Source organism: Carica papaya, chromosome 4 (assembly GCF_054855325.1).
Source record: "Carica papaya isolate Zhongbai chromosome 4, ASM5485532v1, whole genome shotgun sequence".
NCBI lineage: Eukaryota > Viridiplantae > Streptophyta > Magnoliopsida > Brassicales > Caricaceae > Carica > Carica papaya.
In genome coordinates, this window is record NC_142312.1 from 2,306,963 (window position 1) to 2,322,363 (window position 15,401).

At 33.9% G+C, this 15,401-nt stretch overlaps 2 protein-coding genes across 2 annotated transcripts; both read left to right on the forward strand.

Moving 5' to 3' along the window:
- The first annotated feature begins 3,597 nt into the window (after positions 1-3,597).
- Positions 3,598-7,483, forward strand: LOC110822466 (putative protein phosphatase 2C 63). Its single transcript, XM_022052597.2, has 4 exons — positions 3,598-4,124; positions 4,405-4,781; positions 6,388-6,624; positions 6,897-7,483. The coding sequence occupies exons 1-4, from the start codon at positions 3,866-3,868 to the stop codon at positions 7,158-7,160; spliced, it is 1,137 nt and encodes a 378-aa protein (XP_021908289.2). The 5' UTR covers positions 3,598-3,865; the 3' UTR covers positions 7,161-7,483.
- Positions 7,484-12,978: 5,495 nt separating this feature from the next.
- Positions 12,979-14,323, forward strand: KAI2 (alpha/beta-Hydrolases superfamily protein). Its single transcript, XM_022052644.1, has 2 exons — positions 12,979-13,430; positions 13,671-14,323. Exons 1-2 carry the CDS (start codon positions 13,063-13,065, stop codon positions 14,113-14,115), a joined length of 813 nt encoding a protein of 270 aa, XP_021908336.1. The 5' UTR covers positions 12,979-13,062; the 3' UTR covers positions 14,116-14,323.
- Positions 14,324-15,401: the final 1,078 nt, after the last annotated feature.

The window sequence follows — 15,401 nt, forward strand, 5'->3', positions numbered from 1 at the left end:
TATTCCATTCACAATCACGAACTCTCCTCTCTCTCACGGACCTCACTCACACACTGCATTCCTCCTTCTCTCTCCTCCCGCGGCCTCATCCATGCACCCCGCTCATACTCACACAAAATCTCATAGCTTTCATGGATCTCACTCACTCACGGAACTCCTCATTCACTCTCTCCTGCCGTGGCCTCCTCCATGTACTTCCACTCATCTTACACAGAATCTCCTCACTCTCTCGTGGACCTCTCTCACTCACCGACTACTTCACTCTCTCTTCCCGTGGCCTCCTCCGTGAACATCCTTCACCTTTCTATGATCTCACCTACCATCCACACTCGCTTGCTCCCTGCATTGTAGTTTTCTGCTCTATATCCCAAATAAAACCTAGATTTCTCATCCTAAAGTCACAAATTCAAATCCACACTACACCTATACAAGAAATTAAAGTTTACCTTACTTTCCATCTCCATCTTCCTTCCTCCCGAGGCTCGCACCGTCACGGTCCTCTTTCCTTCTCTCTCTCTTCTCGTTTCTCTCCGCTCCAGCTCCTCTCTCTCTCTCTCTCGAACCTTCTCTTCCCCCCTAATATCTCTTCTCTGTTTTCTTTCTTTTCCTTTTTTTTCCCTTCTCCTATTTATACCCCACCTGTCTCTCATCCTGCTCGTTCATCTCACCTCATCCCAACCATCCACTCCATCTTCTCCAAACGACGTTGTTTCCTCCTCCACTTCTCCAAACGATGCTGTTTCCTCCTCCTCTTCTCCAAACGGCACCGTTTCACTTCTATAATCATCACTATATACACATATATACATACATACAATTTTTTTTTCTTACATCCAGTTACTACATATTTACTGTTATATTTTCTACAGATTGACCAAAAAAAAATATCAGCCATAAAGGTGAGCCGGCAGAACCGCCACACTCGGAAAATCCCACCACCAGCAGGTTTTCGTTTTCTGATTTTTTGGGTCAACCGAGACCCCCTAACATGTTTTTTCGCATGGATATGTATAAAGGTAGCCAAAACCAATCGAAAACGGTCAGGCCGATGCAAACTGCCACTCGGGCGGTGTGCCATCGCAGGAGCACAGGTGCTGCCATGCCAGAACTCCAAAATTGGCCATAACAAGTTTTGGACACCAATTTTGGGTTCCTATGGTATTTTTAGGTACGTGACAAGTGTTTTGCATTTCACATGGATAATTTAGAAATTTTGGTACCCATTGGAAAACATAGTAGATATCGCGGCGTCCTAAAACATCAATTCGGGTAAGAATCCCTCACCATTTTCTTCGTTACGGCAAATTGAGGCTTAATAATTAATAATTATGTTATTTTTATGAAAAATTAGAGAACTTTAAAAATAATTACAGGTTACTAGTGGAGCCAGAATCGGTTGGTTCATGGTTGTTTCGATTTCCTATTTATTTTCTTGTATTGCCTATATTTGGTTACTATTATTTTATGCGTAACTCAATTGATAATTTTTAGGAACTTTTTGGTTATTTGGTTATTTATTTTTCTTGCATTGTGTGCCGGTATTTCGGTCATTGATTATTTGACTATATTAAACTATATTGTTATTTAAGTGAACGGTGAGTCTAAAATGTGATATGGTTATTGCATTGTTGATTATTATGCTAATAGAAATTTGTATAGGAAATACTTACTGGATACTCGAAAAAGTGCGAACGGCAGTACATAGAAAATTCTATCATGAACATTACCTCAATCAGACAGGATAAAGAAGTCCCTTACCAATAATGTTTGGAAGATATGGTTCACCCTCATACCAGACAAGGTATCGAGGTGGTGGCATGTTTGGCGCCCATACCGGACGGGTTATAGGGAAGATAGGTTAACTGTTTAATTGGACATTAGGTTCACGAGTAGGAGGACATCCCCATAGACCCCCAAAAATACCAGTAAGTGAGTAAAAATATAAAATAATCATTTCTTATTATCTTATATGTGATAAATAGTGATACATGAATATAAATTTTTATAAGTTATTGTTGGGAATACTTGTTACACAAATATGGAATAAATAGTTTTCTTTATAGTAAATAAATTTATATTAAATTAATGGCTCAATTGGTTATTTTTCTGATTTTTATCAATAGTCAGTTTTCCATATATGTTATTAGTTTGATATTCTTACTGAGCTAGTATATCTCACATTTTTATTAACTATTTCAGATCAAGATGACCAAAATCCATATCCCAATCAATAAGAGGGTTTCGGATTCCCTTCAAAAGGTAGTGAAAGTCATTCTAAAATACTTAGTGATTTACTTTTCGTTTGTTTCTTTAATTTTTATTAGTTTTTTTTTAGAAGAGTAACCCTATTGGACATTCTAAATTATTGTGTAAAGAATATAAACTCTAAATCTATTATTTCGCTTCCGCATTTAATTTATAATTTTATTTCTATTTAAGTTCTAAGCCTTTACATCTATCTAATTATATTAATTAAATAAACGATCATAAATGTAACTAATTTGTAAATAAATTATATGCAAATTTAAATTTTTTTTCCAATTTAGACTTCCCACAAGAAATTAAGATTTTGTTTATTAAATGAAAATATTATTTTAGTTTTTATTTTATGAGTTCATAATAGTATTACTAATATTTTTAAATTTGTATATATTTAATCATTGGGTTTTTAAAATATGAGAAAATAATGATAAATTAATAATAAAATAGAAGTTCTTTAAATTACCATTTAAATATTTTATAAAAAAATATCTTTATTTTGAATTAGTTATTTCATATACACACTCATGCATTTCATAAATACATGATAAACATACACAATATTTTGACATCTATAACTATCTATCAAAGAATTTCATAAGAATATATAGGGATAAAATACATGCATATAGAAACTTGTACACGACTTGGCAAATGTACATTCCGAGATCCAAATAAAATTTATTTCTTTTAAAGTAATTAAAAATTAATTTAAAAATGAACAAATTTAAAAATTCTCTATTAATTTAATAAGAAAATAGAGTACACGTAGGATATTTATAATAAATTTACAAGACGTGCAAATAAATGTTTTTTTTAAAAAATGAGGGCTGACTTGGCAGCCGCTGAATGCGCATCGAAGAACCAGGTTCGGTCTGACACGGCAGTGGATAAGCTTTCTCCGTCCACGTCAGCTCCACATTTTGTCTATTACTAACCGTTTACTTTGAACCATTCGGCCTTCCCTTAACCGTTCCCTTTCCCACCCACTCACGCGCTAACTACTTTAAAATTTATAAGGTTTTTTTTTTTTTTTTTATCGTGCTTAAAATCTATTTATTTAATTAGGATTTTTATCTTTAAAATATACTTTTAGCTTAACCAATAAAAACTTAATCTAATAAATGTTAGGTTAAATTAATATAATATTTTACATTTTAATAGTTTAATACGATTTAATTACTTCAATTTTATTGAAATTTATTTAAGGTTTAATATTTTATTTTTAGATTGAATTTTCATATAATTTAATCAATTATATATTTTTTATATTATTTTTTGTAAAATAAAAAATAGTTTTTAAAAACATAGAAAGAAGTGCGTAAGCAACAGAACAAAATTATCTCCACTATCATTCTCTATTCACATTAATTTTCCGGGAAAATTCGTCCTTTCTCTCTCTCCTTGGTTGCTAACAAGCAACTATTTGAAACCTCATTTATTTATTCAAAATTCTTCTCGCCCTGAAAACCCAACAGATACGTCAAAGACTTCTGTCAACCATCAACCAAACTTATCATATAGGTTCTTCCCAAGCACTCTACACGTTATCGTAGATTTTACACACAGAAAGAGGAGTTGAGAAACAGAGCGAAGGAAAGTGACGATGCTGGAGATGTGTACGAGGCCGCTGGAGAGGTGTTTTGGAGGAGGAGGGAGTGGGGATGGATTGCTATGGCACATGGATTTGAGGCCACACGCTTCCGGGGATTACTCAATTGCGGTGGTTCAAGCAAATTCTTCTCTCGAGGACCAGGGGCAGGTCTTGACTACACCTTCCGCCACCTACGTCGGCGTCTATGATGGCCATGGCGGTCCAGAGGCTTCTCGTTTCATTACGCAACATCTGTTCCCTTTTCTCCACGGTGAGTAGTATAATTGCTGCTTCATTGCTTCTCTCAACTCTGTTTGGCTCCCGAGAAAGTTTGAGACAATGGGAGAGAAAAATTAGATCAGATTTTGATTACTGTGTTTCATGTTCTTTCAATTATTGTTTTGAGGCCTGTGAACTGAGAAGTTTAGTTGTTTTAATCTAGTAGGTGCAGCACAATTAATTTTGGTAAACATTTTCTAAGAATTGATTCATTTCTGTCTTCTTCTATTCTTATATTCAATTAAAATGCTAATTTTAATCTTTATATTCAGAGTATGCATCAGAGCATGGTGGAATATCAGCAGACGTGATAAGAAAAGCATTTGATAAAACAGAAGAGGAGTTCTTGCATTTGGTGAAGCGATCATGGACGGCGCGGCCACAGATTGCTTCAGTTGGTTCATGTTGTCTGGTTGGGGCCATTGTCAACGATGTTCTTTACGTGGCCAATCTGGGTGACTCCAGGGCAGTGCTTGGCCGGCGAGAATCTCGAAATAAGATGAACTCTCCGGTGATTGCTGAGCGTTTATCTACTGATCATAATGTCTGTGTTGAGGAGGTGAGGAAGGAGGTTGAAGCTCTTCATCCCGATGATTCACACATTGTTGTCTATACACGCGGAGTTTGGCGAATAAAGGGGATAATTCAGGTATCATTTTAATATTAAGGGTTTCGTATACTATAATTGCATATTTTAATGCCATTTTCGTTCTTCAAATAAGATTAATGATGTTTGGTTACACCAAAAAGTTCCTGTTTGATTCAATTTCCATTTCATTTTAGCTAATTCGAGATTTAGGTTTGATACTATTGATGGGAATTGAAGCAGACGGACGGCAAGGGAACTGGAATAAGTTTAACTCAATTGAGATGCATAATTTTAGATGTGTTTTCCTGTTATACCTACCTTGTAGCAGAGTTCATTACAGTTTGATCCTGCAACTTTGGGCAGTCTTCAGTTGATTTTAGCTTATGCTTCAGGTGTTTGACATCTATTTCTTGTACATGCTAATTAGACTGGATTGAATTGATATTCGAAATTCTTATAGCAGGTTTTTTGCAAGTTATATATATCCATCTTCACATTAGAACAAAAATTAAAATGTTGGTTATTTGCAAAATCGAAAGCTTTAACTCTGCTGTTATTGCATGAGCATCATGTACTCAATTATCCATTATTCTTTTGCAATGCAGAAATGGTCCCCCTTTTTGATTAAGCACTTAATTTGTTCTTGACTTGAATTCTACCATCTAAGGATTAGGCATCTATTTTCATTATATGATTGCTATGTGACAGATTCAGATTCTTGTTTTCTTTTAGAAGCTGGTTTTATGCTGTTTGATATTTCAAAATTATTGAGATCGTGAGATTCTTGCTATAAGGTTATATCTCACCTCCTACATGCTAGCTCCCCCTGATGTTGCAATGTTCCATAATTCTCACTTTTAACTTCCTGCATATTTTCATCTTACCTCAAGTGTGTCCAAGTATGTTGAAGATATGTTTGTCTTGAGATGCATACTGCTGATATTTTTCAGAAAGAATTTTAGGACATTATTGATATTGGTTGAAAACTAGCTTCTTAGCTTCTATATGAGAAAATAAGACAGAAGCATAGATTCAGAAAAGGGTTAAAACAGTTCATTCTTTTATTAGATAAAAACAATAAGGTATTTGATCTTTGTTCCTTGATCTCAAAAGCCCTTGCAATTCAAGTGACTCATGACAACAGGAAGATCATGGTCATACGTTTTTTTTTATAAAAGATTAACAGTCAGTTCTTTGTAAGAATGGCAAATAGAAATCTTTGAAACTGAACTGGTTGTCTTCTGTATTCATCCAATCACATCTGTGCTGTCTATATTTCTTTCCCTATTGATATCCATCTGTAAATTACATGTTTCTGCCTTTTCGGCCACTTTAAAAGAATGACCGCTGACATGAACGAGAGTAAATGAAAAGCATAACCTTCTAAATTTTTCATCTTTTTCTTCTATTGAATTTGGACCTACAATATGAAAGTTTTAAATAGATAGAATGATTTCTATATCTGGAACATTCTGGTGAAGTTAAGGAATCACATGCTTCACCTATTTAAGAAGCCTTCTCAGGATACATGCATACGTATACACTTATCAATGTCATATGTATGTATATACGAATGTGTTACATGCATATCTGTTGCTGTCAAAACATCTGGGCATCAGTGTGATATGAATTCCTATGCTTTTCTCAAACAGTTTCTCCTTCTCAGGTTTCGAGGTCTATTGGAGATGTCTATCTAAAGAAGCCCGAGTTCAATAGAGATCCTCTTTTTCAGCAGTTTGCATCACCCATTCCTTTAAAGAGGCCGGTGATGACAGCAGAGCCCTCCATACTAATCCGAAAGCTGAAGCCTCAAGACTTGTTCTTGATTTTTGCATCTGATGGACTTTGGGAGCAATTAAGTGATGGAGAAGCTACTGGAATCGTATTAAAAAGCCCAAGAGCGGTAAGCAGCCTCCCACACAAAACATCTTGCTTTCATGTTTTGCTTGTTTTAACACTTAAAAACAATATTAAGAAACTATGATCAACCACCTTAAAACTATCACTTAAAACAATAATTACAAACTCAAGTTCCAAATTTTGGATTATTCAAGTTATCTGAACTTTAATTAATTTACTGACAAATTACACAAAGGTTCTTAAGTTTGAGTGTAATTGTACTGCTGCATTGTCAATCTGTGACCAGACACACTGATGAAAGTATTTGTTGCGCAGGGAATAGCAAAGAGATTAGTAAGAGCCGCGCTAGACAAGGCTGCAAAAAAGAGAGAGATGAAATATGAAGACATAAAGAGAATGGAGAAAGGGGTACGGCGCCATTTCCACGACGACATTACCGTGATTGTAATTTACTTAGATCATCCGTCGCATTCTGATTCAAATTCTGGATCCAACCTTGTTGGTTGCACTAGTGCCCCTGTTGATATCTTCTCTCTTAACGCAACGCAAGCAAATGAACCACTTCCCGGAAGTTTCTGAACTGAACTCTTTAACCCTTTCTACTGTCTATGTTCTTGTTAATTATATATACATATATATATATATGATAGATTAATTAACTAAAATTAAGGTTGTTAATAAATGAAGATAATTTTGAAGAGGATTATGTTGTATATAATTATGCGAATAGAGGAATCGGAGCTACTTCACCATTCTTGAATCTCTGAACTAAACTGATCTAATGGTTACTTGCTTGTTGGCTGCTCCAGTTGTTAACTTTGTATGCTTTACTGGAATGACAATGGTTCCATTGGATTGGATTAAATTTTTATATATTTTTATGTAATTATTTTTATGGCTAATTTTTCCTCAGTAAGAAAATATCTGTCATATTTACTTTAATTTAAGAATTCTTTATTTTATTGACATTGTCAAAAAAAAATATACAAAAATATAATAATAATAATTATAATATCTTAATGTCAGCTATCCACTTATAATTCTTAATTTTGTATTTATTTTAAATTTAGTTGCAATTTTAGTTGGTTTTATATAAAAATATAAAAATTTTGTATTTTCATCAGAAATTGGTAATTCTATTTCTGTTGTTAGAAAGTTGCCACATGGTTTGGTCAATCTGTTGACTTTTTGGCCTGTTTGGGTGACAGACCGCCTAACCGGGTGAGGTTTTAAAGCCGGGTGGAACCGACTGTTACAAGAACTCGAACTTATTAATTGTTGTCACGTCCAAATAATGGGGCAGGTACGTATACCCATTTTTAATCTCCAACTTGCCTTTTAATTATTATTAAAAAATAAGATATGGTCGAAAATATGTGCACGCAATTCAGAATGTCCAATTGGAAATTAACTATAGGACAAATAAACTTCTACCTTTCAATTATTATTAATAAATTTTGTATTTTTTTTAAACAATTTGAACTATAGTTACTTCGATTAAAGTAATAAATAAAATTTATTGTGCTTTTATACATGTATTGACTTGAAAATTATTCTTATTATCTTTATTTAAATTTATTTAAAAATAAAATAATAAACAAAATATATACCTGAAATTTAAATTATAAATTCGAAATATATCAATTTTAGTATAATTTGAAATAATTTTTTTAATGTTTGATACAATTTCATATAAAATTAATGTATTAATTTTTTCTATATCTTATTAAAACTCTATCAAATTTAGTTACGGCGCTTTCAATTATTTGGGGACTACTTTAGTGACTCACCATTTGTTTTTGTTTTTGTTTTTGTTTTGGCCAACTAACAAAATAAGTTTTTCAAATTATTATTATTTTTTTTTTTTTTTTTACATATTAGATACTGCACGTATTTTATGTGATAAAAATAATATTTTTATTGATAATTATTTCAGTAGATGACACTTTCCGAATTGTCTATTGTGGAGATGATCACGTGGTTCATTTATGACTTTGTTTTTTTTGCCTGCCTCGTAGAAACCTGAAATGACTGAGGGGGCGAGTAAAACGGCGTCGTATAGATGAATAGAATTGCTAACGTGAGCCGTGCTCTGTCTGTTGTATCGATTTATATGAACCGATCAATTGGTTCTTTAATTTTTTTTTATTTTCTGACTTAGTTATCTGACATCTTCTGAATCTACAGCACATTTAATTATGCTGATTTCATTTTGTTAGTTTATTTAATTTAATTATGAGCCTTGTGGGTAATTTAATATGTTAATAATTATTTTTTTATACTGTAATTCCAGTTTGCTTGGAGATTTGCTCTGCGATGAAATTTGATTTTTCCTCGCTTAGGGAGCCATGTGCTGTAGGATTCGTGTTATTGTTTGTCGTTTGATGATTTCATTTGGGCAAAATAAAATTATGTTGTTCCGACAAGGTAATATTTTTTTCTAGATCGATTAATTTTAAGTTATTATGAAAAATAAAATATAATAGTTTTGAAAATATTTAAAAGAAATAAATGATAATTTAAGTGCGAAAGCGTAATAAAATATTAAGATTTACATTCATTACACAATAACTTAAAATACCAAATAGTATTATGATCTGAAATGATTAAATAAGAAATGAGGTACACTATCCTAGTAAAAATACTACGTCAACTCACTGACACATAAATGAAGATTGTTAAAAAATCAAAACAACTAATTGAGTATTTAATTAAGCAAATTTATTTATTAATAATAAAATCATTTAACGTCCATCTACTGTATTAAGATTTATAAAAATAACCTATATAAATAATAACATTATACATATCATGATTTCATATATAGACGGCAACATAGTTTATACTATACTTTCATATTCGAATCATCAAAACAATAATTGCTTATTTTTATTAACCTACTGGTATCTATGGGGGTTAATAGGGATGTCTCCGCTACATATAAACCATTTCTTTTAACATTTTTCAATTGCGGGTCGTTCTCATACTCTGTCTGGTATGAGTGTCAAACTACTAAATCTCAATACTCCGTCCGGTATGAGGGTAAAACGGGCAGTTCTCATACTCCGTCCGGTATGAGCGCCAAATTATTAAGTCTCGATACCCCATCTGATATGAGACAACGTTCACAATAGAGTTCTCTATTGTACCCGGTCCATCCACCATCTCCCATGATATTCAGTGAAGCTGTCGTTTCATCCATTCACTTAATCACATAATTTTTCGTTTTTCTTTAGTCTCCATTTTTCTAATTCAATGGCAATCACATAAATCAAACAATATATGTATTCAAAACTATAAAATCAATCAATAAAGTACTATCATACATTTAAACTGTAAAAATAATCAATAGAACAATAGTAGATAATTTTCGGTTATGACTCCATTAGTAATCCGTAATTAATTATGAACATTTTCTAAATTGTAACGAAATACCATATTTATTGTCAATTAGACTTCAATTCTATAACAGAGAATATGGTGAATGATTATTACTCAATTTGATGTTCGAAAGGCTAAACTATTGACTGCACCTACTGGCGGTCCTCGGGTTCCCTAAATTTTTCTTCAGAAATTAAAAACGCGCTATAAGTACCTATAAATATCCCAAACAACCCCAAAATCAGCATATTTTGGCCAATTCCAGAATTCCAGCACGGCGATGACGCCATCGCCGTCGGCGGCAGTCTGCCTCAGGTCAACTGTTTTCGGCCGATTTTACATCAATCCCTGCGAGAAACACGTTAAGAAGCCTTGGTTGGTTAAAAAAAATACAAAAAATAGAAACTCACCAGTGACGGAGCTCTCCGGTGCGGTGGCTCCTCCGGTTTACGTTGCAGTTGGGTGTTTTACTCCAGTCAACCTATAGAGAAAGAAACAGTGATCACAATGATAGAAAAATTTCACTGAACGGGAATCGGAAAAGGTCTCATCGGAGGCGTTTTATAAAATTCCCTATGGCAGCGCTGCCGAGTTTTGCCCGCGATTTTCGGCCAATCAGCCGGTCCTTTTTGTTCTGATTTAGCCATGAGGGTGTTTAAAATTGAATTCTAAGCAAAATGAGAAATTTTTACCTCTTTTGGCGGTCGGAAGTAGCTCCGGCGCGGTGGCGGGTGGCGGCAACTCTCTTTCCTGGCGGCCGGGTCTTCTTCTCCGGTAAGGGCGACTGGTGGCTAGGGTTAGAGTTTAGTGTGAAGAGTGTTATTTATACTCGTTCCTTTTTAATATGAACCGTTCATCGCGTTTGATCTGGACCGTTCGATCGCGATTAAATAGGGAGTGAATCTGGACCGTTCATCACAATCTAATCTGAACCGTCCGATTGCATTTGGGGAGGAAACGCATCCGGGCCATTCGTGCGCGCGAGAATGGATCTGAGCTGTTCGATCGCGGGCACACCCATCGCCCGCGTGGCACTGCGTCAGCGTCCATTGCTACGCGACGCGTCCTGGTTTGTCGGAACTGCTGACCGGACATCCTACGTGGCAAAATTTTTCTAAATTATATTTTGATCCCCGATTTTTTATTTTTCTTTCAAAAATATCTATATAACCCAAATTTTCACCAATTTTTCTTGAAATTGTTTTCAATTTCATTCTCTATTAAATTTACTTCATTTTTACTCTAAACTAAAATTAAAAAAGATAAAAAATTATATTTAAATTAATTTAATTTATATTAAATTTAAACTTAGGCATTACATAAAATTACAATTTATTCCCTCTCAACGCGGGATCTCATTAAGTAATTTAAAGAAAAGAAAATGGACTAGTAGGTCAAAAAAATATATAAATATATGTAAGTCCCACTATGTCACATGCTAAGAACAATGTTCACTAATATTTAATATTATAAAATTAAAACATTATAACAATGAAATAGAAAAAAAAAAAGAATAAACAAACTCAATTTAATTAAATTCAATTTTAGATCTAAATAATTAAAAATACTAATTTCTCGTCGGTATTTGATTTAGACAAAAAAGTTGCTATCATATTATAATTAAAATAAATGTTACAGGTATCTACAAACTAGAGAAAGTCCATGAAAATGAGCTTGTAACTTAGTAGGGAGTGATACCTCGATTAAAATATATAAAAAAATTTATCTTTAAACTGTTGATGGTTTTATTCGTAAGCCAAAAGGTTCTACTAGTTACGTATAATTTCGTCGGCGTATCAATTTTCATTAAGCTATTATGGTTTTAGCTCTAAATAAGAGATTGTAATTAATTATATTCATTTAATAGCATACTAAAATAACAATGTAAAGGCAAAGAGCGAATAAAACTTTGTTAAAAATTCTTACTGTATGCTTCAGCCCTTTTGATTGTACTTGGAAATGGAGGAACAAGATTATGTATGGAGAGCTTGTTTGAGGCAAAAACTTATATTATTATGGTTGCAATATCTTATTTATTGTTGTTTTTTTACATGGGTTTCAAATTAAATTATTTAAAAATATATTAGTAAATTTATAATTATTATAAATAATTTTTTATTACGTGTAATTGTGTAAGTCTAAAAAAAGATTTAAATAGATTAATCAATAATATAAAATTTAATTGATGGTTAAGCAATAATTTAATATCCAAATATAAAATGTTCTCGATGCTCTTTTATCCCGTCTACAATTTTTCAACCCAACAAAGAAAAAAAAGAGTTGGCTAATGGTATAGAAATTATTTACTACCTTAATTGAAGTGAAAGATTGACTCAATAATTTACCATAAGCACATAATAAATGAATCTCTATGTTACATATAAACACTATTTATAATGTAATTGTCTAATAAGGAGATACAAAAATAATAAAATGGACTTAAACACAGAATTGTTATAAAAAAAAAAAAAAAATGTCAATCGTTTAATGAAACGACGCAGTTTAGTAAACCAATTGGACTTCTTGCTGTTACTTGTACCCGTGCTGCGCTTTTTTTAATAATTATTTTTATTTTATATTTTTCTCCTTATCCTCGACCAAGCTGCCAGATTGCATTCGGAAGTTGGAACAGGTTGCCGTTCGGACAGATGCTTGTCTATTTCTGTAATGTATGAACTGGCGCCGAATTAATGCGAAAATGGCTGCTTTCTTCTTCTTTGATGAAAATTATAATCTCTGTATCGTCTTATGTCTTCGTTAATAACGTAGCCACTTCAACGCCAAACCAACGCACACCGTTGCGTCAAAATATCTCCATCGTGCTCAGAGAGATCTGCCAGACGACGCCGTATCATTTCATCTCGGTCCCCGATCAATACATTCGCAACCGTTGATTCCGATGACATGGATGGACTTACTGTACACCACGATCCACTGGATTAAAACTCTAAAATCTTATCTGTGGTCCTAAACAATCCCTTCCCCTTAAGCCACTTCAAAGACGAAATGAAAATAAATAAATAAATAAATATCCAATAGAAGAATAAGTGTGCGTGCTGGATTTCACACCACAGACCAAAACCAAAACCCGCTCGCAGAGATGGGAATCGTAGAGGAAGCTCACAACGTCAGGGTGCTGGGCTCGGGCGAGCAGGTCATAGTTCTCGCACATGGCTTCGGCACGGACCAGTCGGTGTGGAGGCACCTCGTACCGCACCTCGTCGACGACCACCGCGTGATCTTGTACGACAACATGGGTGCCGGCACAACCAACCCCGACTACTTCGATTTCGGACGATATGCCACTCTCGAAGGCTTCGCTTATGATCTTCTCGCTATCTTAGAAGACCAGCAAGTCGAGTCGTGTATTTTCGTCGGCCACTCTGTTTCGGCCATGGTAGGAGCCATAGCTTCCATTACCCGTCCCGATCTGTTCTCTAAGATCGTCATGATCTCTGCTTCTCCTCGGTAAGACTCTCTGCACAAATTTAGAAACCGATTAAATTCATAGAAGGAATCTGCGCGTCAGCTTGTATTTTTTAACTGTTCCAAATCATTAGAACAAATTTTTAACTAATATTTGACGATCTTCCCGTCGTTTTTAGCCATTTAAACTAATATATAATATTAGTTCTTCAATATTTTATTCTCAATCTAATTATTGTTTTGTTCTGATCATCGTCTCCTACATCTGTTTATTTCAAACAGGTACCTTAACGATGTAGATTACTTGGGGGGCTTTGATCAAGAGGATCTAGATCAACTCTTCGAAGCAATGAGAGAGAACTACAAGGCGTGGTGCTCTGGGTTCGCGCCACTAGCGGTGGGCGGCGACATGGACTCGTTGGCGGTGCAGGAGTTCAGCAGAACCCTTTTCAACATGAGGCCCGACATAGCCCTGAGCGTCGGTCAAACCATTTTCCAGAGCGACATGAGACAGATACTGGGCCTTGTCACCGTCCCTTGCCATATTGTGCAGAGCGTCAAGGACCTGGCCGTACCCGTGGTGGTGTCTGAGTATCTCCACCAGAACCTCGGTGGCGACTCCATTGTGGAAGTCATGTCCTCGGACGGCCACCTCCCGCAGCTGAGCTCGCCGGATATCGTCATCCCGGTTCTTCTCAGGCATATCCAGCATGATATAGCGGCGTGATGGGTGTAAAGATGGTCAGCAAATTACACGTGGGGGTTAATGTTAATCGTCGTTTAAGTCTGCATTTTTCCGCAACGTATTTAGTTTATCACTGTACTGTACTGTACTGTACTGTAAGATTCTCTACGTGCATTTGAAGTTGGAAATTGTATTTTCTTAAAATGGTAGTTTTAATTGATGAAGAAATAAGAATCTGGGTTTCTTTAAACCAGTCTGTACGAAATTTGATACAGCAACCGAATCCACAGTTTTAGTGCATTTTCCACTTTCACCCACCACTGTAATGCTCATATTGCAGTAGTCGCCCGTACTTCAAATTCAACTTGATGAATTTCAGTTCCCACTAGGTTAAGTTAGATTAAAACGATAATGTCGACAACGATTGTAGAGAAAAATTTGAAACCAATTTCCAATATTGTATAGAAAATTATCAAATGTCAATTCTTACTTTCATGAATAAATATATGTACGATTTAGAAAATAAAAGGTCGAAATAATTTTCTACATACTATGATACTTAGCTTCGGCATAAGGTTATTACCTATGTATTTATTCATAAAAATATATTACAAAGTTGTATATTATTTACCTCAAAAAAATTAATAGTTTTCTAAATCTATAAAATATTCTCAACAATCAATTCGTCTCCAAAAAATTATTTAATAATCAAATTGAAAGAAAGTAGAAGTAAATATTTTCATATGTTCTTCCCCGATCCCTAAATTTTCTTCCAAAAATGGTGATGGAATTAAATTTTGACAAAAAATAATTGGCATTTAACAAATTGCAAGCAGCACTCCTTATAATAGGCTAAAACATTAACGAATAAGAAATGTTATTACTGAAATATGAGTAATTGATAGTAATATTATATAAATATTACATAAAAATATTTTTGTAATAATATGCTACTGAGTTTCTGTATGGAGAATCCACTGGAAGAGTAATCTAGAATTTCCAAGTTCATGCGAAAATGAATTTGATTACGTTGTTTTCCTATTTGGAAAAGTCCTAAATTTTATGACTGATAAAAATCTCCAACTTCATCTTCTATTTCCGACTGAGTCCACCGTACAAAATTTGATGAGTAGGTATGCGGTCAATTTACTTAATATATTAATCTAATTAACACAAATCATTTGGTATTTTTATTTCTTTATATAATATTGTGTATTGAAGTATTGAATTATGCATTTATATATCAATAGTACAAAGTTATAGTTTGGAACCTTGAATTGCGTGTTGATATCATATAAATAATGTAAATTTAGTTTATTTCGCGTATT

Bases quoted from the DNA above. Each gene is read 5' to 3' on its own strand.
- LOC110822466 (XM_022052597.2), top strand. From the start codon at position 3,866: ATGCTGGAGATGTGTACGAGGCCGCTGGAGAGGTGTTTTGGAGGAGGA. The intron at 4,125-4,404 runs GTGAGTAGTATA...CTTTATATTCAG, and splicing joins TCTGTTCCCTTTTCTCCACG to AGTATGCATCAGAGCATGGT. The intron at 4,782-6,387 runs GTATCATTTTAA...TCTCCTTCTCAG, and splicing joins GAATAAAGGGGATAATTCAG to GTTTCGAGGTCTATTGGAGA.
- KAI2 (XM_022052644.1), top strand. From the start codon at position 13,063: ATGGGAATCGTAGAGGAAGCTCACAACGTCAGGGTGCTGGGCTCGGGC. The intron at 13,431-13,670 runs GTAAGACTCTCT...TATTTCAAACAG, and splicing joins ATGATCTCTGCTTCTCCTCG to GTACCTTAACGATGTAGATT.